Source organism: Poromitra crassiceps (assembly GCF_964638095.1).
Source record: "Poromitra crassiceps genome assembly, chromosome: 2".
NCBI classification, from domain to species: domain Eukaryota; kingdom Metazoa; phylum Chordata; class Actinopteri; order Beryciformes; family Melamphaidae; genus Poromitra; species Poromitra crassiceps.
The window spans coordinates 82,229,736-82,254,735 of NC_139624.1; the positions used below are offsets into that span (position 1 = coordinate 82,229,736).

The following is a 25,000-nucleotide window of genomic DNA, read 5'->3' on the forward strand; positions in this document are numbered from 1 at the left end:
TAAAACCTTAAATGCTAGTTGAAGGCTGTATTTAGACAAACAAATCAGGTAATCAAGGATCTTATGATGGCCTTTTTCATACAATGACAGGTCGGGTTGGAGGTGACTCATGCAATCTAGGAGTTGAATATGAGTTGAAAGAGCTTCCATAACTCATTGATCTGATTTACAGTAAGACGAGTCCCCTCAACGGACATCGCCGCACAGTGGCCATTCAGCAGTATCACCTCTTTTATGTCCTGAGGGATACACCTTCCAACCAAAAGATTTAAAAAGACGCGTTTGTCTATCATTGTTTAACAGTATCAAATTGCATCCGTATTAAAGACACCATTAACAGTGGCAGCAGGTCCTAGTGTTTTGTCTGCCAGATCTGTGTGCCATGGTTATGTAATTTAGGCCTTTTGTATGTTTCTTTGTATATTGTATTTATTTATATTTTGCTGACATTCATTATGATTAAGTGGAATTGTGGAAGTGGGTTCCTCCATTTTTCATCGTCTGGTAAGTTTAAAGCACCTTGGAACTGAATTATCTATATTGCTCCCTTTCTAGGTGGTGCTTTTGGCCATGAAGAGTATGGGTCCCTTGTAGACTGTTGGTCCTCCCATCTATAGAGATCATATTAGGCGTTTGAATTAGCATCCACTGTTACTGAATGCTGTAGCATGTCACATTATATTAGTCAAAACCCACAAGGTGTCAAGTAAAGTGGGCCTATCCTGCTATTATTGTGATAGTAGGCTATTGGTGGAAAGCATGTTTGTTTTCTTTCTATTCTATTGATTTAGAGAGTTATCTTTTCTGCTCTGAGTAGCTAGATGGTTGTTGCCTCATGCCTCAATCATGGAAGCTTTGGGTGTTTTTGTTATTGATGCTGAAAGAATTCAATTGGCAAATTGAGAAGTGCAATGTCGTCATGTCTGAATCACGCCACCCCATTTACTCCAGTGCCTACGTGCTGCCCATCACGTCAAACCAGTTTAGAGCGCGCGAGATTTACGCACAGTGCTGTCCTGCGCGCAATCCACTCCATGATGGCTAGTGCGTATAATTCGAGGCGCCTCCTCCTGTGTATGTTATAATTTGTTCATTGTGGTTCAAGCAATGGATTTTTGACTCTCAAATAGTTTTATCAAACCTTCAGTGGCCGACTGTAAGCAGGGGGGCTACTGCTACGCGCCTTGGGTGTGTCATGGACGTAACGGAAGTCCGTTATCCGGCGGCTGTGGGAACACTATAAAATCTGCCGCTATCCAAAACGATGGGAAAAAGTTGTACTAGAGTTCAAGCGTCCTGTTGCGTGATCTCCCGCAGCTATCCTCAGGAAACCAACCACCTCCATTCACTGGTCATCATTTGCTGAGCGCACAGTGAAGCGCGCGTCAGTGAGTCGGCTGTAGTGCCCACTGGGGGGAAGCCGTCAGGATTAAAACTGAAAACTTTCTTCTCAAAACCCTCTCGGTGCTTCGGAGTCGTCTGGCATCATGCGTTTGCATTTTGTTTTAATCTGTATACTATGTGGATTGGAGTATGGTGTATTTGCAAAAGGTGAGTATTGGCTTCATTTTTTTGTCTGATGCAATGCACCGCAATGTGCGATGGTATGGACACCTGCGGTAACCATTTGAGCTGATCTAGTTAGTTAATAGTTACTACACATTGTTAGCTACACATAGTTAAGTCCTGTGTAGTTGATATGCCTGTGGACCAGTGTCTGTGTCTTCGTTTTAAAGTTGCAGTCGAAATAGAGAACTATCACTGTTCCAACCCGTTTGGCCTCATTACGCACGCCCCCTGAGATAGATAAACACCAAATTCAGGGTAATGTGTTGACTCCTTTAGGAGATGGAGGGAACTATTGGTCACAAGAGAACATTTTCCAACACTTATAAGCAGTATTCACAATATATTCTTTGGAACTTGTAAACCTCTGAGTGTTGTGAGGGAGATAAGCGCTCTCCTGCAGGACACTTTTGGATCATTCGGACCCCTGCGACCTGGCTTGGCAGCCACTCCGTGCGCGCTTGGCCCCGGTTGAATCGACACGCACAGGGCGTAGTTTCCTGGACCTGATGAGTTTGACAAATGGAAGTTCTGATATAAATGACAGTGGGGTCATGGCCGACTCGAGGAAAATGTCTAGTGAGCAGAAACTGGGGCTAATCAGTGCTTATTACTAAAACAGTCGCCTGGGTATTCGTTGTTCAGTATCGTGTACCCATAGGCTGAAATAAATGTTAAAATATTATCTAGTGAATAGCTCTATTCTAAAATATACCGTCTCCGATAGAGCCTTCATTTGCATCCATAATGGCCAGAATAATTTCCTGATCATCAGTCCATATGGCTATACTGTAGATGGAGCAAATGATTCGTGTTTCATTGTGTTTCATTTTCTCAGCCAACCTCATTAATTAGTTTGACCAACGTTGCTAACAAGAATTTTGTAAGAGCAGGTGTATTTTATTTTATTTTACTTTTAAAGCAACCTATAGTTTTCTTTGTAATGATAGGCATAGCTGCTGTTGATTAGACAAAGTAAACTATATAAATTCTGGAAAAATTATTTATGACGAAATTTCCCTGTAATGAAAATAATCAACTGTAAAAATAAAAATAAAGAAAATATACATAGGCCTATTGTACACATTTATTAGCCTACTAACTAGAAGATATTGAGACTGCATGCCTCATAATTAAGATTTTTAGGCCTACATCGAATTTATGACTGAGCGTAGTTTTAGGCCTATCGCAAATGCTATTTTGTTTCAGAAGATCATATTTCAAATAAAAATCCATAAATACTTAGATATTTCATATATAGGCTAAGGCTAAATGTTGCCTTAATTGAAATAAGTGACCAGATTTATATCATTGTCACTGCTGTTAGTGTTACTTTATCACAGCAGACTATAGAGATAATATTTTCAATAATGCAGAATGTGATACAAAATTATATAAAAAGTCTTTGAGGTGCATATTGATCCAATTCATGTTTTGAATGAAGATGCATGTTTCCCTTGCACAATGACGACTCCTACATCAGAGTTTTTGTCTTTCATGCAATCAAATAGATTTGAGAGCAAACCTTTCCGCACTGCAATCAAAAAAGGAAGATTTGATTTAAAAAAAAACATTCCACACATGCATTTTTTAAATTGCCTATAAATGTTTTTGATTGCCATATGGAAAGTTTTTTCTCTCAAATCTATTTTTTTTTATTGCAGTGTGGAAAGTTTACAGTCATTGATATCATTTTGTCAATAGGGCATTGTTGAAACGTGTTCCTGGGGCATAAAAGACTATTCCAAGATTATTCCACATCCTGCCCGCTGTTTTCACTGTGATTTGGATCTGATTATTCAAGCAATCATGCTTGAATTAAGAGCAACCTTAGAACTTTAGTTGTATCTTCAGTTTCTGAGTATTGTAAACTTGAAACTGGAAATTGGAACTGGAAATTGGTCTTGTAGACACTTTTGCAGCTTGTTGAAAAGCCCCCAGTGCCTGGAGAGGCTCTTGACTTCCCTTCGTTGGCTGTGTGTGTGTGTGTGTGTACGCGCGCACGAGTGTGTGTGTGCGGCTGTGCGTGAACGTGTGTGTTTGCCTGCCTGTATGCCTGTGTGTGACTCACATGTGAAAACTAAGGAAATAGTATCGGAAGCGCTAGCAGTTTGAGTAAATCTAGATCTGCTCAATGGGACATCCACTGGGAACAATGATGCTGACATTGAATGGTAATAATGGACTAACACACTTAAAAACACACAGACACACAGACACACACACACACACACACACACACACACACACACACACACACACACACACACACACACACACACACACACACACACACACACAAACAAAGGTTCTTATTGTGATAAACTCAGTCATTGACAGCCATATGAATGAGTTAACTACAGAGCAGTAACATGGTTATGACCTGAAGAGTGTTGAGCTACGTTTGTGTACAATCTATAAGGAGCAGCCGGACTGAAGGACGGACTTCCCTGAATGATGTTTCCGCTGTGGTTATGAGGAAGGAAGGGCGGACGGACAGCAGTCTTCATCTCTCATTAATAAACTTCAGCAATGGAGTGGAGAAATAACCTCATTTGGTAAACAAGAGGAACATTGCTTACGCATTTCCACACAAGTTGTCAAGTGCTGGCCTGGGAGGGGGGATGAGGAGGGTCACTGATGCTCTGGCCTGGATGGGGGCGAATTCTGTGGAACTGGGACTTGTTCACCCTGGTTCTGTTTGGTCCAGTTTGTCATGTTGTCCATGTTGTTTGGGTCAGTGGGGATCATTTTGACAATGCTTACAGGAACTGTCTGAAGTATTTACTGGTAGTTGTGTGTTAAGAAAATGTTCCCTTAGACATGTGACACCAAAACGCTCCATTTGCAGCCAATCGAAATGGGATTATTTTGGGGTCGGGGGTTCACTGACATGTAAGTCCATTCTGGTGGCAGTTGTGGCACCAGAATGTAACATGTGGCTCATGGGTCCATTCAAAGAGATTCAGTCTGTAGCCAGAAGTATCCTAATCAAATGACTCTGATTTTAATGATTTGAACATGCAAATACATGCATATCCAATTTGCTTAATAACACAACAAGAAATGTCCCTTCAAACAAAGCCCCCTGACTCAAGTCCCCATTTCAGAAAGTATACAGCCTGCTGAAGTGCCCTTGAGCAAGACACTGAATCCTCACAGGTTCCATGGGTGCTGACCTGTAGCTTACCTTGACCTCTATCACCTCGTTATTATTGGACAACTCACAAGTTACAGATCTTTCAATTCTACAAGTCCATAAAGATCTTGACCAGTTTACCTGTTGTGGTCCAGGTGAATGTGTGGACTGATCTTGGCTACCGGATGTGAAAGGAGTTGTAAGTGATTCAGTCCACATCTCTCACGTCTCTTGTTAATGCCGTGCCACCTGTGCTCTGCGCTCCCTTCCACTCTCCAGATAAAGTGAAGCGGAAGTACAGCGTCCCTCTTCTGGACGTGAAAGCTCGGCAGCTGGTCATGGAGGCCAACCAGACACTACTGCTCAACTGCAGGTGAGTCCTGGACAGACGGGAGGACGGACGGAAAGACAGACCCACAGGCAGACATATATATATATATATATATATATATATATAGAGAGAGAGAGAGAGAGAGAGAGAGAGAGAGAGAGAGAGAGAGAGAGAGAGAGAGAGAGAGAGAGAGAGAATCAAGTTGTGCAGTACTGTGGAGGGAGGGATGAGAGAGCACTGGGAGCACTTCAGCGGACACGCCTCCACTGTTTCAGAGCAGAGAATACTGCTTAGTTCTTCATGATATTGAAACCTAATTTATATACATTTTTAAATATTCAAATTTGACATTTTTCTGTGGTGTGACAAACTCAAAGCACATTTCTTTTTGGTTTCCAGGGGCTTTAAGGCAAGTACTGTACTGTTTTATTGTTGAATTCAAAGTGACTTGTGATGCTACATCATCTGGTATATTGGTATATGAACCAAAATATAGCCTACCTGCAGCAAGAGGCCAGATCCTTTTGACTGAATTGGTGACGTGCCCTTTGGAGATTAATTGAATTAAAACAGAAAAAGAATACATAGCAAAATCTGAAATGATTTAAGCTGTTTTGCATTTTTGCCTATAAAAGGCAAAAATCAAAAGATAAACCGGGATAAAAAAGGATAGTGTGCTAACATAATATTTGTAAGTGGGTTGTAAAGACAAAGAAATAACTAAACACGTGTCGTCCCCTATGAATCATGCAGACATTATGGAGAAAAATAACACGTTCCAAAGAGTGTGTGTTGAATATCAGCCCATTTGATGTGAGAGAAGTGATCTCCACTGCTCTCCAGACGAGAGGCTTTATGAAGTCCACCACTGAGCAGTTATGCGTTAGCTTTGATTGCCAGTTTGTTCTGTTCGCAGTCTGTAGCTTTTAACTCAAGATGAAAGCCAACTTTGTCACCACAGTGTGTCCACTGTAGACTGCTGCTTAGGCCAATCAGTAATAAGATGCATCATCCCACCAAGTTTCACTCAAAATCAAAATGTTGACCTTTAATTGCAATACCTTAATTAGGCCAATCACTGTGATTCATAAGGATAGCTGGATTTGTGTAGCAAGTTTCATTTAAATCTTGACTTGTACTGTAGTACAGGAGGTATGGCCTTTCAAAGTAACACCAGAGTCATAGTGCCAAAATGTGTCAAAATCCCTCCAGGTTTTCTCAAAATTGCACCAGTGGTGTCTGAGATTTTAACTTTGGATCTCATCAGGACAATCAATGTCATTCAAATGCCAGAACACAGCGCCAAAATGAATCATGCCTGCAAGTGTTGTCAAAACAAACTCGCGGTGTAGCAATCATGTCATTTAAGATGTTGAAATGCTGACATTCCATCGCAGCATCCCCATCAGGCCAATCCGTGTGATTTAATAACTGCCAGAATAACTCAGTGTCAAAATGCTTCATTCCTCCAAGTTCCATCAAAATCAGACCAGTGGTGACTGGGATGATATATGCCTGAGAGATATCACATTTGAGTAAAACAAAGAAAACGTTTTACATTTAGCTATTTAGGCCTATTTAGGCCTCAGACAATTAATGGAATCCCCCCCCCCATTTTAATGTCGAAGGAAATTAATCAGTTATATAATATTACAAAGATGGATATATTTTTTATTATATTCTATAATTACTGTATATGTATAATTGAATATTTTCCTTCGACATTCCTTGCAGTATTTGACATGCCCATTGCCTGCCAGTCAAAACGTCATCACATTCATTGTTGACTTGCTAACGGTTCGCACCACAATCTTGCTGTGCTTTGCCTCTGCTGTGGGTAATAGTCTGGAACAATGATTATAACAGAAAACAGAAATAATGAGATTATTAAGAAATTAGAAAATATTTGAGATGCAAATGAAATGATTAGGCTATTACATTAATAAAAGTAAAGAAATATATTTGGAAGTTATATGGATGATTTTTGACATTTTCAATGGTATTGCCAATGGGTTTTTAAAGACATCTTGCAATAGAGGGGCCGCAACCAAAAAGCTAATGCTATTTGGGGGGCCTTGGCATGGAAAGGTTTGAGAACCCCTGCTTTAGGCCAATCAGTGTAATATCTGATTGGCGTGGAACACAGTGCAAAGATGCATTGGCAAGGAAAGACAGTAATTTACCAATATATCTCCATCAACCCAAATAATGCATCATACAAACCCATTGCACCTGCTGACCTCTCCAGGGGCCGCTGGGAGCTGGTGTGGGTGTTTCCGGTGGGTGTGGCCAGAGAGCCGGAGAGCGTGCAGGTGGACTCGTCTCGCTGCGGCCGGACGGGCCAGCAGCACTGCAGCCGCCTGACGCTCAGCCGCAGCCTGGCCCAGCATACTGGAATGTTCCGCTGCCGCTACCGCCAGCGCCCCCGCAGGCACGTCTCGCTCTACGTCTACGTCACAGGTAAGACGGGACAGCTGCCGTCAGCCAATCAATGATCAGCAACAATCAACTGATTATTGCAGCAGGGATCTCGTGCTTTGTTCCCATGGGGTCTCATTTATCCAACTGTGGTTAGGAGTCCTACTAAGGATTTTAACTAACCTATTCAGTGACTGCGTGCACACCTGCATGCTATTTCCATGTTCAATTGATAATCAAGACTCATTTTATATGCGTCATGTGTTGATTTTTTTTAACCCCCCCGCTTGTTATTTTTGCTCTAAGTGAAATGTTTTATGGTCACTCATGATTCAGTAGGTCACAGGTTGGCTTGGTTCCAGCCTTAGGCTGGGTTCACACCGACGACCCAAGCCTTGCCTATGCCCTCCCTTTACCCACGCTTTTTAATAGGCTCCCTCAACCCACGCCTACGCCGAGCTGGGCGTGAACCTGTTACACGCTTTTGCGATCACACGCAAAAGCGTGCCTTTTGCACGCCGAACCTGGAGCCGAGTCACAAGCGCCTCTCCTCTCTCCCGACTGTATTTTTTCACGTGTTGTCCAGAATTGTCATGGGTAGCCTCTAGGTAAAATAAATCGGATATATTTAATCTTCTATTGATGCTGGATATGTATAACCAGGTCTGACTATAGTCGGACATTTTAGAGAGGTGATCTTGCAAGAATATGTGCTGGCACAACAACATTGTCCATCTTGCTTCTTCGGTCGCTATTCTCTCTCATGAAGATTTGTTTGCCGACGGGGAGAAAGCCCCACGTGATAGCCACCCGTCAATCTCTCTCTCTCTGCTCAACACTGTTGTAGTAACTCCATTTTATTTTGAAATTCAGTTGACTTTGCCATTTCCGACGGATATTGTGCGTTTTTCTTTCATGGCTTGACAGAAGAAGTCTGCCTGCACGCGCCTTGTCGGCTTCAAAATAGAACTCACGCCTATTCGATAAAATCGGCAAGGCACAGGCAAGGCGTGGGTACACGCAGGGTTCACGCTCAGGCGGCCGGTGTACACAGCCTCGTTGACTAAAACGGACGCCTATTAAAAAGCGTGGGTAAAGGCAAGGCATAGGCAAGGCTTGGGTCGTCGGTGTGAACCCAGCCTTAGAAACTCGTTAGATAAGGATTTTTGGATGTCTATGGAGAAAATGAATGCGAAACTCACTTCTGGGGCAAGAGACGTCATGTGACTCTTCTCTACACCGCTCTCTCAATATTGATTGAGTAGCCCCCCACCCACCACCACCCCCATGCCCCCACTGCTCATTGTTTAGTATATCCCCAGATTAAACAGGATGCGGTGGGTGCTAAATACAGACCAATGCCAGAGAGCCAATTATATCTAAACACTGTTTGTCCCAACAACACATCCTTCTCGATGACTCTGGCACAGTTTCACCCCCTCCTCTCCTGGCTCTTTTCTCAGCCCTAGTCTACCTCCCTCTTGTCTATATATAAAGCCTTTTTACTTTCGTTTACGTGCTACCTCCAGGCCAGGAATAGCCCAGCTGCTGAAAGGCTCAGGCCTGGGCAGAGTTTCCCAGGGCATCAGCCTTATCTGTTCCCCTCAGCCCTGCTTGAAGCATCCTGTGCTGGGGGAGGAGGGGAAGGCCGTAGGGGTGTACTGGGTCTCTGAGCAGGAGGGGATGTCGCTGTCTCTCTCTGCAAGGTGGCGGTATAGGGAGGTGTGTGCGTGTGCGTGTATGCGTGTGTTTATGTGTTTGTGTGCGCTTGTGTGAATGTATGTGTGTGTGAGCGTGCGTGCGTGTGTGTGTTTGTGCGTGTGTGCATGCGTGTGTGTGTGTGTGTGTGTGTGTGTGTGTGTGTGCGCGTGTGTGCGTGTGTGCGTGCCGTGCGTGCGTGAATGTGTGTGCGTGTGTGTGGACTGGGGAGGATAGGATGAAGGCCAGGGGCTCAGTGGTATCCCGAGGCAGAGGAGGCATGATGTCTGTCCTGGGCGTGTGGCTGTCCGGGCACGGAGCCGGGCTGGAGGCCAGGGTCACAGGGCAGGCTACTGTTTGGCCAACAGGACCCTTGGGAGCCATCAATCGCTCGGGTCGCCATGTCCATTAAGCTTCAGACTTGGCCGCCTGTGGCTCTCGCCCTACTCAGCCCTGCACGGCCCACCACCACTCCTCTATATGGAATCAAAGCAGGAGAAGGAAGCCCTCTAGTCCGCTAGTCCTTGGGGTACTTTTGTTCGAATGTTCAGAGATTTGCTTTCCTTGAATAACACCCTACAGTAACAAACAATACAGTGAGCAACACCCACACCTTTCAATGGCACAGACATATTACAGTAGCAGAGCTGGGAGGAGAAAGGCCGTTTGATTGCCTCTAAACAATCTGTGTGTTTATTGTTGACTACAGGCAGTCATTTGTCATTTGCTGAATGGGTATTCAGTGAATGGGTCTGCATGTTTATTTTTGTTTATTGTTGACAGTAATGTGTGTGTGTGTGTGTGTGTGTGTGTGTGTGTGTGTGTGTGTGTGTGTGTGTGTGTGTGTGTGTGTGTGTGCGCGCGTGCGTGCGTGTGTACTACACTACACGTGTGTACTACATGCACATGCACATGCACATGCATGTCGCCGTCATTTTGTCTGTTTACATGCATGCATTTAAACTTATGTGGCACGTGCCGTGGCATGTTACCCCTGATTGCCACGCCCCCTTTTGGCCAGTGGGCATGCATCAATTAGTCCTTGGCCCAACCTACCTGAACTACGTTACGTGTAGTGTCCTCTAGTAAGAGAGTGGCGTCAGCGGAGGACCAAAATGCAAGAATCATTAGCCAATGAACAGCCAGGAATGGGTCTCGCGCTACTTTTGCAATGCATAAATAAAGCCGATAATGTACAATTTGATTCATTTCAAGGGATGAAAAACCCTTTCAAAGTACAACACTGTCTATTTTGATGCAACTCGACAGTGCTGCTTTTTTTACTGAAGAGTTCCACTTTCTACTTCCTGGAAAAAAACTGGTCCCATTGGAGTGAATGGAGATGTCGGAACTCTTCTATTATACGGCTCTGGTTACGTGTATTCATCCATGTGGAAGGTCGACACCTTCTTGTGATTGAACACGCCCATTACCACGCCCCCTTTTGTTACATTGTACAGTGATAAGTGAGAAAGGGACAATTAAAAATGACAATAAAAAAACATTATGTGCAGTACTGCAGTTTCACTCTGAAACGACCGTAGAATAGAATCACCAAACTCATTTTTACCGAATAAGAGAACTGGGAACTGGGAACTGAAATAAAAGGCGTTTCAGTTCCCAGCCCACTTTGTGCTGCTTTATCTCTCTCAACACAACACATTGACTTGAAATGACTAAAAAAGAACAGTTACAAATCAATGTTTTACCACATGGGCAGAGAAATGAGGTCACACTGGCTCAGTGGACTGACTTGTTCATTTAATTTCTCTCTTGGTCTCTCTTACAAAAATCCTCAGGTACACGGCCAGCAGTTGCGGAGGCTCGAGTCCGACCCGACGCAACTAGCGTGAAGATGTCATATTTGGCTCACTACACAACCATAAAATGAGCTTTAGTTGGCTCATGACCAAGCTTTCTGCCAACTTTCGTGCAAAACCGTTAGTTAGGCGTTTTTCTGTGATTGGACACAACCATTAACACACCCCCTTTTGGCCAGTGGGTATGGCAAGTTAATCAGTTCTAAGTTGGCCCATGACCTACTTATCTACACAGTTTTGTGGTGTTGGAAACATGAATCCATGTGGAAGTTAATGTAAGTGCCTTTTCGTGATTGGCCACAGCCATTGCCACACCCCCTTTTGGCTAGGAGGCGTGGGATGTTCATCAGTTCGGCCTTGGCCCATGAAGGTCGCACTTGAAAATGAGATCTAGGTCTCAAGGTGATTCACCTGTATAAATAAAGGTTCAATAAAAAAGGTCAACCTTTCTGCAACGTTTTGTGGCGTTACGTGAATCCGGCGCCTTTTTCTGATTGAACAAAGCCCATTACAGCGCCCCCTTTTGGCCCCTTTTGGCCAGTGTGCGGGAAAAATTAATCAGTTCGTCCTTGGCCCATGACCAACCTTTCTGCAAAGTGTTGTGGTGGCCCAGCCAACTCTGTGGCGGAGGTAATAACACACAACAAAGGATAAGCAAAACAATACAAAAAGAAAGAAAGAGGAAAATAAAAGTAAACCTATAAAACAATAAAACAAGGCTAAATAAGCTGACAGGTAACATGTAAATAAATTGATAAAATAATAAATCAATAAATCAATAAATGTATGAGAAGGGCTCAATATAAAAGTGTGTTTTAAGAAGTGATTTAAAAGATGACGGGTGTGTGTGTGTGTGTGTGTGTGTGTGTGTGTGTGTGTGTGTGTGTGTGTGTGTGTGTGTGTGTGTGTTTTGGAGTCTGTGTTTATTATTCATTTTATTTTACATGCACATTATCACATTTGTACTGTGTGTATGTGTCCCTGACCGCAGTGTTTGGGTTTCAGACAGCCAGCGGCCATTTGTGGAGTTGCGGGGTAAGAGCCCAGATGTGCTGTACATGAAGGAGAGGCAGCCGCTGCTCATCCCCTGCCGGGCCACACACCCTAACATCACCGCCTCGCTGGTTAAGGTCAGTGCAGACGCCCATAGAGTGCCACTGGAATGAGTCCTGGAAGTCAATGGGTATTTTGAATGGGTTTTTGGTTAGATGACTGAAATAAGGTTTGTGGTTAACAAAAGTTGAATGATACTTAGGCAGTGGTTCTCAAAGTGGGGTCATTGAGGGGGTACCAGGGGGTCCCCAGTGAAAAATGGAGATAATTTATTTTCACTATAATTAACACAATGACAGAATGTATGACTATAGTGGTCATGGGTTTCATATATTTTTTGTAAGAAAACTTATAAAGCAAACATCTCATCAGATGAGTGACCCTGGGACAAAATCTTATCAAATGGGGGGTCTGTGGTCTAATTTGTGTCAGTTTAGGGGTCCTTGACGTGAAAAGGTTTGAGAACCACTGACTTAGAGGTTTTGTTCAGCAAGATAATCTTCACAAATGAACACCACTTTCATGATTTCTGAAGCGTTTTCTGGCAATCGCAATTTCTGTCGATCACACTTACGCTTTTCTGCAATAATCCAAAGTCCAATGGAAAAATCCCATTGACTTTTTGGCGAAGGAACCCAGGCGATGCTAACTTCCGGGTTGACCTACAAAAATACATTGTCCATGCGACACTATAATAACTGAAAATATGAATGATTTATCAAACATAAGAACAATTTTGATCCCCTTAAATTCATATTTGTTTTTTGAACTCAGAAATCTGAATCTAGAGACAGGGCTAATGCCCACATGAAGTAGACAGGAACGCAATGCTCTCATCTACTACAGTATCTCCTCACATTCACAGGTCACTTTCTGCCATTCCCCTCTCTTTCCATTTCTCAGTCACACCACTCACACTCTCTGTTCATCATCATCAGCCTCAGTCACACCACTCCCACTCTCTGTTCATCATCAGCCTGTCACACCACTCACACTCTCTGTTCATCATCAGCCTGTCACACCACTCACACTCTGTTCATCATCAGCCTGTCAGTCACACCACTCACACTCTCTGTTCATCATCAGCCTGTCAGTCACACCACTCACACTCTCTGTTCATCATCAGCCTCAGTCACACCACTCACACTCTCTGTTCATCATCAGCCTGTCAGTCACACCACTCACACTCTCTGTTCATCATCAGCCTCAGTCACACCACTCACACTCTCTCTTCATCATCAGCCTCAGTCACACCACTCACACTCTCTGTTCATCATCAGCCTCAGTCACACCACTCACACTCTCTGTTCATCATCAGTCTCAGTCACACCACTCACACTCTCTGTTCATCATCAGCCTGTCAGTCACACCACTCACACTCTCTGTTCATCATCAGCCTGTCAGTCACACCACTCACACTCTCTGTTCATCATCAGCCTCAGTCACACCACTCACACTCTCTGTTCATCATCAGTCTCAGTCACACCACTCACACTCTCTGTTCATCATCATCAGCCTCAGTCACATCACTCACACTCTGTTCATCATCAGCCTCAGTCACATCACTCACACTCTCTGTTCATCATCAGCCTGTAAGTCACACCACTCACACTCTCTGTTCATCATCAGCCTGTCAGTCACACCACTCACACTCTCTGTTCATCATCAGCCTGTCAGTCACATCACTCACACTCTCTGTTCATCATCAGCCTGTCAGTCACATCACTCACACTCTCTGTTCATCATCAGCCTCAGTCACATCACTCACACTCTCTGTTCATCATCAGCCTGTAAGTCACACCACTCACACTCTCTGTTCATCATCAGCCTGTCAGTCACACCACTCACACTCTCTGTTCATCATCAGCCTGTCAGTCACATCACTCACACTCTCTGTTCATCATCAGCCTCAGTCACATCACTCACACTCTCTGTTCATCATCAGCCTGTAAGTCACACCACTCACACTCTCTGTTCATCATCAGCCTGTCAGTCACACCACTCACACTCTCTGTTCATCATCAGCCTGTCAGTCACACCACTCACACTCTCTGTTCATCATCAGCCTGTCAGTCACACCACTCACACTCTCTGTTCATCATCAGCCTGTCAGTCACACCACTCACACTCTCTGTTCATCATCAGCCTGTAAGTCACACCACTCACACTCTCTGTTCATCATCAGCCTCAGTCACACCACTCACACTCTCTGTTCATCATCAGCCTGTCCCAGTTTTTCCATCAGGGCGCATGCATGCACACAGCCCACCGGCCCGTTGTTTCTCCCTCTCCAGCTCTTTCACCACATTGTTCTTATCTTGGCAGCCGTTCTGCGGTGGCGTGTGTACGTGTGTGTGTGTGTGTGTGTGTGTGTGTGTGTGTGTGTGTGTGTATGTGTGTGTGTGTGTGTGTAGGTGTGTGTAGGTGTGTGTGTGTGTGTGTGTGTGTGTGTGTGTGTGTGTGTGTGTGTGTGTGTGTGTGTGTGTGTGTGTGTGTCAGTCTGCGGATATGTGTGAAAGTGTGTGCGGATATGTTTGTGAGTGTTGGTGTGCTCGAGTGCTGAGTGAGGGACGAGAGCGGAGAGTGTTACTAAGTGCAATGAAGAGTGCATGTGATGTGTGAGTGCAAGCATGTTTGTCTTTGTCTGTATGAGGCTGTTTATTTTTGATGTGTGTGTGTTAATGAGTGTGTGTGTGTGTGTGTGTGTGTGTGTGTGTGTGTGTGTGTGTGTGTCTGTATGCGTGTGTGTGTGTGTGTGTGTGTGTGTGTGTGTGTGTGTGTGTGTGTGTGTGTGTGTGTGGTACAGTATCTCTGTTTATGTCTTCAAAAGAGCTCAGCGGTGTGTCAGAGATGCCCCCCCGAACAAGCGCCGGCCATGGCGTCCTGTTGGCACTGTTCTTACCCCCGGAGACAGGACGTGGGGTCTGGAGTGCCCCCTTGGCCCCCGGCCAGCGACCCCCCCCCCCCCACCTCCACCCACACACACACACACACACACACACACCTCCTTACCTCCTCTCCAATTGGAGCTGCCAACTTCCCCCTGATGCTTTAAACAGCTGGCCTGCTGGTGGAGGAAGCAGAGGTGGCTGCACCACAATGTCTACCAGCACAGCTACTGTTGACCCTGCCACATCACAGAGCAGCACATGCTATTGACCCTGCCACATCACAGAGCAGCACATGCTGTTGACCCTGCCACATCATAGAGCAGCACATGCTGTTGACCCTGCCACATCACAGAGCAGCACATGCTATTGACCCTGCCACATCATAGAGCAGCACATGCTGTTGACCCTGCCACATCATAGAGCAGCACATGCTGTTGACCCTGCCACATCACAGAGCAGCACATGCTGTTGACCCTGCCACATCATAGAGCAGCACATGCTGTTGACCCTGCCACATCACAGAGCAGCACATGCTGTTGACCCTGCCACATCACAGAGCAGCACATGCTGTTGACCCTGCCAGATCACAGAGCAGCACATGTTGTTGACCCTGCCAGATCACAGAGCAGCACATGCTGTTGACCCTGACACATCACAGAGCAGCACATGTTGTTGACCCTGCCAGATCACAGAGCAGCACATGTTGTTGACCCTGCCAGATCACAGAGCAGCACATGTTGTTGACCCTGACACATCACAGAGCAGCACATGCTGTTGACCCTGACACATCATAGAGCAGCACATGCTGTTGACCCTGCCAGATCACAGAGCAGCCCATGCTCTTTCATCATCACTGTCATTTTTTGGCAGAACCAAGCGGCACCGATTACGCATGAATACGCTGGATAATATGTGACTATGGCTTGTAGGAAGCTGCATTAGATTAGCAGTCACACATACAGTAGGCTCAGGTGAATCAAATAGGTGGTGCTTACTCAGAAGCTTAAATGCACAGGATTCAGGATTCAGGATTCAGGATTCAGGATCAAAACGGCCTATAAGAACAAATCAGACCCTTCATGTCATATCCTACTAATGCTCCCCTCTCCTCAAAAATGCCACCCCTCTCACCACACTCACGCCTCTCACTCCTCTCACTCCTCTCACCACACTCCCCCTCTCACCACACTCACACCTCTCACCACACTCACCCCTCTCACCACACTCACCCCTCTCACCACACTCACCCCTCTCACCCCTCTCACTCCTCTCCCCCCTCTCACCACTCTCACCCCTCTCACCCCTCTCACTCCTCTCACCCCTCTCACTCCTCTCACCCCTCTCACTCCTCTCACTCCTCTCACCCCTCTCACCACTCCCACTCCTCTCGCCCCTTTCACTCCTCTCACTCCTCTCACCACTCTCACTCCTCTCACCCCTCTCACCACTCTCACTCCTCTCACCCCTCTCACTCCTCTCACTCCTCGCACCCCTGTCACCACTCTCACTCCTTTCACTCCTCTCACCCCTCTCACTCCTCTCCCCCTCTCACCACTCTCACTCCTCTCACCTCTCTCACCACTCTCACTCCTCTCACCACTCTCACTCCTCTCACTCCTCTCCCCCCTCTCACCACTCTCACTCCTCTCACCCCTCTCACCCCTCTCACCACACTCACCCCTCTCACCCCTCTCACCTCTCTCACCACTCTCACTCCTCTCACTCCTCTCACCACTCTCACTCCTCTCACTCCTCTCACTCCTCTCCCCCCTCTCACCACTCTCACTCCTCTCACCCCTCTCACCCCTCTCACCACACTCACCCCTCTCACCCCTCTCACCACTCTCACCCCTCTCACCCCTCTCACCTCTCTCACTCCTCTCACCACTCTCACTCCTCTCACTCCTCTCACTCCTCTCCCCCCTCTCACCACTCTCACTCCTCTCACCCCTCTCACCCCTCTCACCCCTCTCACCACACTCACTCCTCTCACCCCTATCATCCCTCTCACCACTCTCACCACTCTCACCCCTCTCACCCCTCTCACCCCTCTCACCACTCTCACCACTCTCACCCCTCTCACCCCTCTCACCCCTCTCACTCCTCTCACCACTCTCACTCCTCTCACTCCTCTCACTCCTCTCCCCCCTCTCACCACTCTCACTCCTCTCACCCCTCTCACCCCTCTCACCACACTCACTCCTCTCACCCCTATCATCCCTCTCACCACTCTCACCACTCTCACCCCTCTCACCCCTCTCACCACACTCACTCCTCTCACCCCTCTCACCCCTCTCACCACTCTCACCCCTCTCACCCCTCTCACCCCTCTCACCACACTCACCCCTCTCACCCCTCTCACCCGGCACTGGCCTATCCTGATCAGGAGTCTCACACACTCTGGAGTGTTTTTTTCCTGGAAGGATTTTGCACTTTGCCTGGATCTTTAATATGACCCTTCTTAACAATACCCAGGAGGCCCTCCTCTCTCACTCGAGCCGTGAAAGTGACCGGGAGGTCCCGGAGGTCCCGGAGGTCCGGGAGGGAGGGGGGGTTGACCTGGGGGTCCTAGTCAAAGTGTCTATATCCTGTAGTAACAGGATGTGAAGAGATAGACTGGAGTCACGTTTCTCACATCCTGACTCCTTTGCTTCTCCCGGTCTTTCTCTACCTCCACCACAGCCTCCATCTTCGCCTCTGCTCCATATCCCCATGTACTGGCTCCCAGGCTTGAAAGAGGTGGTGATGGGGGGGGGGGGGGACAGAGGGGGCACAGAGGGCACTCACACGGTGCCTCAGTGAGATCAGGAGCAGGGAGGGGTGGGAAGTGTCTACTTTACAGGACCGGGGAGCGGGGAGGAGGAGGAGCTCAATGGCGTCTGAAAGGGTCACCTCACTGCCGTCGTCTGGCAGCCAGTTCACACTGGGAGTGGAGGAGTGGGAGGGAAGTGTGTGTGTGTGTGTGTGTGTGTGTGTGTGTGTGTGTGTGTGTGTGTGTGTGTGTGTGTAGGTGTGTGTGTGTGTGTGTGTGTGTGTGTGTGTGTGTGTGTGTGTGTAGGTGTGTGTGTGTGTGTGTGTGTGTGTGTGTGTGTGTGTGTGTGTGTGTGTGTGCGCGTGCGTGCGTGCGTGCATGCTCGCGCGTGCTGTGTGTGTTGAGGGGGGTCCACCTGTTCCCTTGAGAGAGGGTGGGAGGCTTCCACCGTGTCACAGAAACTCGAGTAAACATTTCCTTGAGTCTGCCTCCAAGAAAACAACAGGGTTACACAAGCATCCATCTATGTCACGGTAGTGAAGAAGCCAGCTTCTAAAACAACCCAGTACCCAGAATATCATGTTGGCATGTTATCTTTCTGCAAACCTATCTTGAATCTCAACATTTGTGAATCAAAAAATACTTTGCAAAATACTTTACTTTCAACAAGTCCTCCAAACAAAGGAGTGTTTCTATTGTTAATTTGAAAATGTTAGATGCAAATAAAACAACTTGGGTTATGGTTAAGCAACTAAAGCAACTTGATTATGGTCAGCGTTTTGGTTAGGGTTAAATATCAAAAAGGTTAAATGTGACTGAAATCTAGACTTTGGAAACTTTTGGAAATCGAACCCGGGTCTCCAGTGCCCATTCACACCATACACCAAAGCCACGCCGAAGCCACACAGTTTCATTTAAACAGTTAAACAGTTAGTAGACGGACAAGCCCGTCTTTTATTGTCACACGAACACACCACAATACATGCATGCGGCCACAAACACACACTCATGCTGACGGTGGCCGGTGAAATTTGTCCTCTGCATTTAACCCATCCAGGCTTGTCCTTTCCTCTGGGGGGCAGGCCAGGAGCAGTGGTCGCTTTCTCGTACAGCGCCCGGGGACCAACTTCGGGTGTTTTCGTCACTGGTCGGATGACGATCTTCTGCATGTTTTTAGTGGAGGGTTATGTACGGAAGAACCCCTGGGGAGCACGGGGAGAACATGCAAACTCCACACAGAAAGGCCCTTTCGACAAGATAACCCACCTGGGCAGTAGGCACTGAAGATATGGGGGGACACAACCCCAGCGCCCAGGCGGGAATCGAACTCAGGACCTTCTAGCTGTGAGGCGACAGCGCTACCGACTGCGCCACCGTGCCCCCTTTTCTGCGTCCTTGAGACTGTTCACACCAGCCGCATGTCACGCCACACTGAAGCCGTGCTGAAGCGATTGTTCAGGATTCAGTCCATCATTTTCCAGGCGTGACGCGTGAAGCTTGAAGCTCCCAGGCATGAATTCAATGGCAGTTGTGGGTGGGTTCAAGGGTAAAGAGACTGCTCCTGGTGTGACCGGTTAAGTGTCAGTTCAGCTTGAGCCTGCCTCAAGCTTCAGTTCTGCCTAGGTTCTGCCTATGGTGTGAACAAAGGCTTAGCCATCTGCCATCCCCAGCCTCAACACCCTTACTTTCCACCATGCTATTTCAATAGCAGACTGTGGCTATTTACATGGCCGCTAGAGGTCTAGGCTATAATGTATCTAGAAATGATGATATATGCAACATATTTTTGGTTGACAAACATTGAGCTTCAACATATCTGTGGTTTGCCTAAACGTAACATGCCAAGTGCCAACCTTTTATTCTGCCGAGTGGGCTGTCTAAAACTGTGAGGATGTCTTTGGCTTCGTTTGGGACCTCTTGTCTTCTGTTCCTCTCCTGGATTCTGCTTTATGAAGGCTGCTGTATTGTTTAGCAACGACTCTGTCAAAAGCATTTCTTTGTGCTCTTCTATTCTGCGGGTTGTGATGATAACTTATAATGTAAGTTTGTGTTCCTTTAGAAAATATTTTGCCCCTTGTTCATGACTAATGAGGTGTGCTATTGTCATAGTTGAGATGATCAGTGGTTGATGAGTTTTGTCTTCTCGTCCCTCCTCCCACAGTTCCCTGACCAAGACCTGAGGCCAGACCAGAGGAACATTGTTTGGAACAGCAAGCAAGGCTTCACCATTCGCAGTCCGACCTACTATTATGTCGGCCTCTTCTTCTGCCAGAGCATCACTGACGGCGTGGCACACTCGTCACACATATACTATATACACAGACAAGGTCAGCGTGCTCTCTGCTGCAGTACTGTCACCTTCAGTACACATCACATGTGCATGTGTGTCTCAGTGGTTTATGCATGAAAGTCAACATCTCCAATACTTTAATTTGCCACGGCGTCTGGGTAGTGTAGAGGTAAAAGCGCTACCACCGCGGAGACCCGGGTTCAATTCCCGGTAGCGGTGCTTTCCGGCTTGGTCAGACGTCCCTACAGACACAATTGGCCATGTCTGCGGGTGGGAAGCCGATGGGGTATGAGTCCAGGATGCTGCACTAGTGCCTCCTCTGGTCGGGGTGTCTTGGGAAGGGGGGGGGGGGGGGGCAGAACTGGGGGGAATAGCGTGATCCTCGCACACGTTACATCCTGCCGGTGAAAACTCCTCACTGTCAGGTGAAAAGAAGCGGCTACACATGTATCGGAGGAAGCATGCTAGTCTACGGCTCTCCCCAGATCGGCAGAGGCAGTGGAGCCACGACCAGGACAGCAGGGGGAATTGGCCAAGTACAATTGGGGAGAAAAATCCGAAACACAACAAGTTGAGATGGTAATATTTTCTCTACTTTCTTACCGAATTCCCTCCCTCATCTTCTCTCCCTGTTGCAGTGAGTAACATCATGGAGGTTTATCTGAACAGCAGTGGACCTGTTCAGGCTCTGAAGGGAGAGAGACTGGCCTTGAACTGCACTGCCACTGGAGAGCTCAACACCAGAGTCAACATCAGCTGGGATTACCCTGGAAAGGTCAGACCTAGGTTATGAACTAGCCAAGTGCAAGTTTGACCTAAGACAGAGGGTGAGAGGAGGTTTATTAGCACGGTACAGTCTGCGCTCTGAGAAAACACTACATGTCTTTATGCAATCTGAAATGTGGCAGCAGGCCACCTAGCACTGCTGAAGTGCTTCTGAGCAATGCAATTAAACCCCTTACTGCAGGGGTGCCCAACCAGTCGATCGCGGTCTACTGGTCGACCGCGGACTGACCCCAGGTCGATCGCGTCAAAAATCGATTATTAAATTTTTTTTTTTTTTTTTTTTTTTATTAAATAATCAAATAGAATATAATGGAAGTACATGCAGTTGTTTATTTTAATTATGGATCATAATACAATGCAATTCCAAATGCACTTTTATTTTAAAAGTAGCCACACAGTGAGAAAAAAGAAAGTGAGAAAAAAGAAATCATGTATTGGGGAAAAAAAGTGATGCAGCGATTTAAGATGCATCGAGATGCATCGATAATCGTAATCGAATCGTAGCCCTCTGAATCGTAATCGAATCGAATCGTAAGGCCAGTGAAGATTCACAGCCCTAATGTCAAGTGGTTGTGGGACAACGAGAAAGTGTTGTGAGGTTAGTTACTGCAGGCTGGAAACGATGTGTGTGGGTTTGCGATGTTGAAACTGGACTGGTAGATCTCGGGAGGCTGGCTACTTGAAAAGTAGATCTTGGGTCAAAAAAGGTTGGGCACCCCTGCCTTACTGCATATACAAATGTACCAACCAGATGAAAAGACAGCTCTTGACAACAAGCTAACATTATGTTGCTGTCGGCTCAAAAACCGTGTAACTCCAGTTTGAATGTTTTAATGCAATGGTTTTAATGTAAGTTGAAGGATTACATGCTTCTCTTTGGGTTGAGAACATTTTGCAACGCTTGGATTTACAAAACATTTTCAAAACCAGTTAGATCAAATCAAAAAGGCACTGTGGACTAGCTATCAACAACCCTTCTTTTTCTTAGTACCTGACAAGGCTTCCCCTACAACAGCCATTAGCTAAATTCAGTGGCGCAACCTCATTGTGTTTGAATAAACCTTTGTAAAAAACATACAGATATCGACACAAAGATTATTACTCAACACATTCAAATATTAGTGTTTATCTGCTCCAATACAGGACAACGGGGACAAACAGGTCAACCTTCTCTGCTAATTCTCTGGCTCCCTCTCCACCTTCAGGAAAATGGCGTGGGCTCCATCAGTAAGCGGATCATGAACATCAGAACCCACATGCTGTTCTACAGCATCCTGACCATCCCCAAGCTGCAGCGCTCAGACCGAGGCAAATACACCTGCCACGTCTCCAGCGGCGACAAAATCCGACGAGAAACCAAAGCCACTGTTACTGTCTATGGTTAGTGTCCTTCTCCATGGACTCTCCCTTCAATACATTCACATTTTCCAACCGCGGAAATCACTGTGGTCAGATTAATCGTACGTGTCACTGAGGTTCACAACCCCCTTAAGGCGTATCTCTTTCTACACATTCTGAATCATAGCACTGTCTAGGGCGGTGGAGAAATGTCACAATCTAAGTAAGTTCTTCATTCCCCCAGACCGTCCGTTTATCCGCCTGAAGACCAGACAAGGATCTGTGATGGAGGCACGAGCAGGACAGAAGTCTTACCGGCTCTCTCCCAAACTCCGAGCCTTTCCCATCCCCCAAGTCATCTGGTAAGAGCTCACAGCTACAAGCCCAGATCCCCATGCCCAGAGGGAGACAAGGGCTTCAGTCCCCTGCCTCCAGGAAACACATGTTCCTCATCCCACCACAGCTTTCTCTCCTGTGTCTCCTTTGCATCCCTTTCCTACTGTCTAAATAAAGAACAGACAAAAATGGGTAGGTGGAGTGGCCGCTGCTCTTAAGGCCGTAACCTGTGAGATGGATGTGTTATTTGTTTTCTTTTTATTTTGCTGCTATATTTAAAGCCGTAACCTGCGGGATCCATGTTTTATTTGTTTTATTTTGGTGCTATATTTGGTGCTAAGCGATCATTGGCTCTTGCACTACACTTCCCAGTGATCACCTGTCAGTCGGTGTAGCCACTAGCCCAGGGGTGTCAAACTAATTTTAGTTCACTGGCCACACGGGACCCAATTTGGTCTCAAGGGCCAGATAAAGAAAATCAATACATAATAACTTATAAATAACAACACCTCCAAATTTTCCAGTTTCTTTAGTGTAAACTAAAGAATTAGCCTACAGGTACATTATAAGAACACGGTTTCACACAAGGTTATCTCAGCTATCATAGGCCTCATATCAAATCTACTGTCTGTAAATGTGTATTACAACTATGGCAACTGTGCAATTCTTCTCTAGATTCAATGTTAATGAAACTAGTTTACCATTTAGTAATACAGAAAACATGAATAGGCTACTTAATATTGTAACTTGCTCCTGAAACCTGGTACAATCAATTTTAGGTGTCAAATCCTGAGCTGAAAAGTAATCCTGTGGGCCGAATTGGACCCTTTAGTGGGTCGGTTCTGGCCCCCGGGCCGTATGTTTGACACCCTTCCACTAGCCAGTACCTTGACCTTTTTCCTCTGATTTTCTCTTTCTGTTTTATTGATATAGGTATAGAAATGTATTTCTTTATTCCAAGCAAATTAAAAATGAAAAGCATCATTTTCTGTGCAAGGATTTTTCCCGGGAAAGACCTACCTGTTGTTAAAAAACATAGGTTGAATAACTATTGTGTTTTATCAGCCAGAGTTGCAAAACAGACATTTACTTGTCACAGATTATTACAAAATACATGCTCCTTCTGGCATCCAAGCAATAATATGCATATTTCATCATCCAAGTGATCCAATAAATTAGCATTGTATATCCAATAATTATTTTTACTACTTTATATGACAGCTTCAGCTTATAATGAGAATTGTTTGGACTTGGCAATGAAATTCCTATCACTTTCCCTTGAGTCTTCCAAAACTTTGCTCAAGGATTCCCTCTCTCTGTGTGTGACGTTACTGACAGGTTGAAGGACGGCATGGTCGCAGCAGAGCAGTGCTCTCGATACCACGTGGATGGGAATTCCCTGATTATCCGGGATGTAGCAGAGGAGGATGCTGGGAAGTACACTATCCTGGTAGGAAACCAGCAACACGGACTCTACCAGAATCTCACGCTCACACTTGTGGTCAACGGTGAGAAACGCTCTTTGAATTCTTCAGTCCCCAACCACCTTTACCTGTCTGTCTCTTCTTGGTGATTAAAGTTAAACCAAAAATAAAGAAATGTGTTTTGAGTTTGTCACACCACAGAAAACTGTGTTATTAATCACCCAACCAAATTTGAATTATTAAAAAATTGCCACGTATGTGTTTCAAAATCATGAATTCTCTGCCCTGAAATGGTTTGGGTGTGTCTGCTGAAGTGCGCCCAGTGTGGTGAAAAACTGAGAAATGGTCAAACTCCACAATACAGTACTAGATGGAGCCAAGACTTTTCATACGTTTTCAGCAGCTCATTTCTAACATGTGTAATGAAAAATCAGAAAAATGTCTGAATTTGGTTTTTAAACTTTGCTCTTGTGTGTGTGTGTGTGTGTGTGTGTGTGTGCGTGTGTGTGCGTGCGCGCGCGCGTGTGTGCTTGTGCTTCTTGTCTGAAAGTGGGTCCTCAGATAGGGGAGAAGGCGGTGTCGTTGCAGGACCCTGGCACGGTCCCGCGGGGAAGCAGGCAAGCCCTGCACTGCACGTCCCACGGTGTTCCTGCTCCACACATCCAGTGGCTCTGGCACCCCTGCCCATCCAAAGGCCTGTAAGTAGCCCCGCAGGGTGGACACAGTAGGCTACAATGAGTTATAGAGACCTACCCCCATCCTAATGATTACTAGCATGAAAGTAAACTTCTCTATTCAATAGTATTAGCATTGCATTAACATTAAACAATGAAAATACTGTTATATTTTCTTTCTCCAAAATGCATACATAACTTATACTTCACTTATATTAAGACACAGAAACCTAGCAGAACAAATATGCTACTACAATAGTTCTGATACACGTTGGTCGTTGGAGCACACAATCACTGGCCATTTACTCAGGCCTCGCTCACAGAGTTCTCACGGAGCCTCTCCTCTCTCTCCCCAGAGGGTTTTCATAGTCCACTTCCCTGGCTGATTCCAACTCCGCTCAGGTGTGCTCCATCAGTAGCTAACAAATGGAGCTCTCCATGGTGCTGAACCTGTCTTTACTCATTTTGGCCACTAATAAGACAT

At 46.0% G+C, this 25,000-nt stretch overlaps 1 protein-coding gene across 1 annotated transcript in view; it reads left to right on the plus strand.

Moving 5' to 3' along the window:
• Positions 1 to 1,429: 1,429 nt before the first annotated feature.
• The window catches only part of flt1 (fms related receptor tyrosine kinase 1), a gene marked incomplete at its 3' end in the record, with an annotated part of 64,188 nt that continues 40,617 nt past the window's right edge, over positions 1,430 to 25,000 (plus strand). Inside the window, exons 1-10 of the mRNA XM_083663228.1 lie at positions 1,430 to 1,551; positions 4,985 to 5,078; positions 7,285 to 7,496; positions 11,978 to 12,123; positions 19,830 to 19,995; positions 20,597 to 20,733; positions 21,950 to 22,124; positions 22,327 to 22,444; positions 23,757 to 23,926; positions 24,393 to 24,540. Coding sequence (XP_083519354.1) covers positions 1,488 to 1,551; positions 4,985 to 5,078; positions 7,285 to 7,496; positions 11,978 to 12,123; positions 19,830 to 19,995; positions 20,597 to 20,733; positions 21,950 to 22,124; positions 22,327 to 22,444; positions 23,757 to 23,926; positions 24,393 to 24,540 — 1,430 coding nt within the window. The 5' untranslated portion in view covers positions 1,430 to 1,487. The remainder of the gene's footprint in view (positions 1,552 to 4,984; positions 5,079 to 7,284; positions 7,497 to 11,977; positions 12,124 to 19,829; positions 19,996 to 20,596; positions 20,734 to 21,949; positions 22,125 to 22,326; positions 22,445 to 23,756; positions 23,927 to 24,392; positions 24,541 to 25,000) is intronic.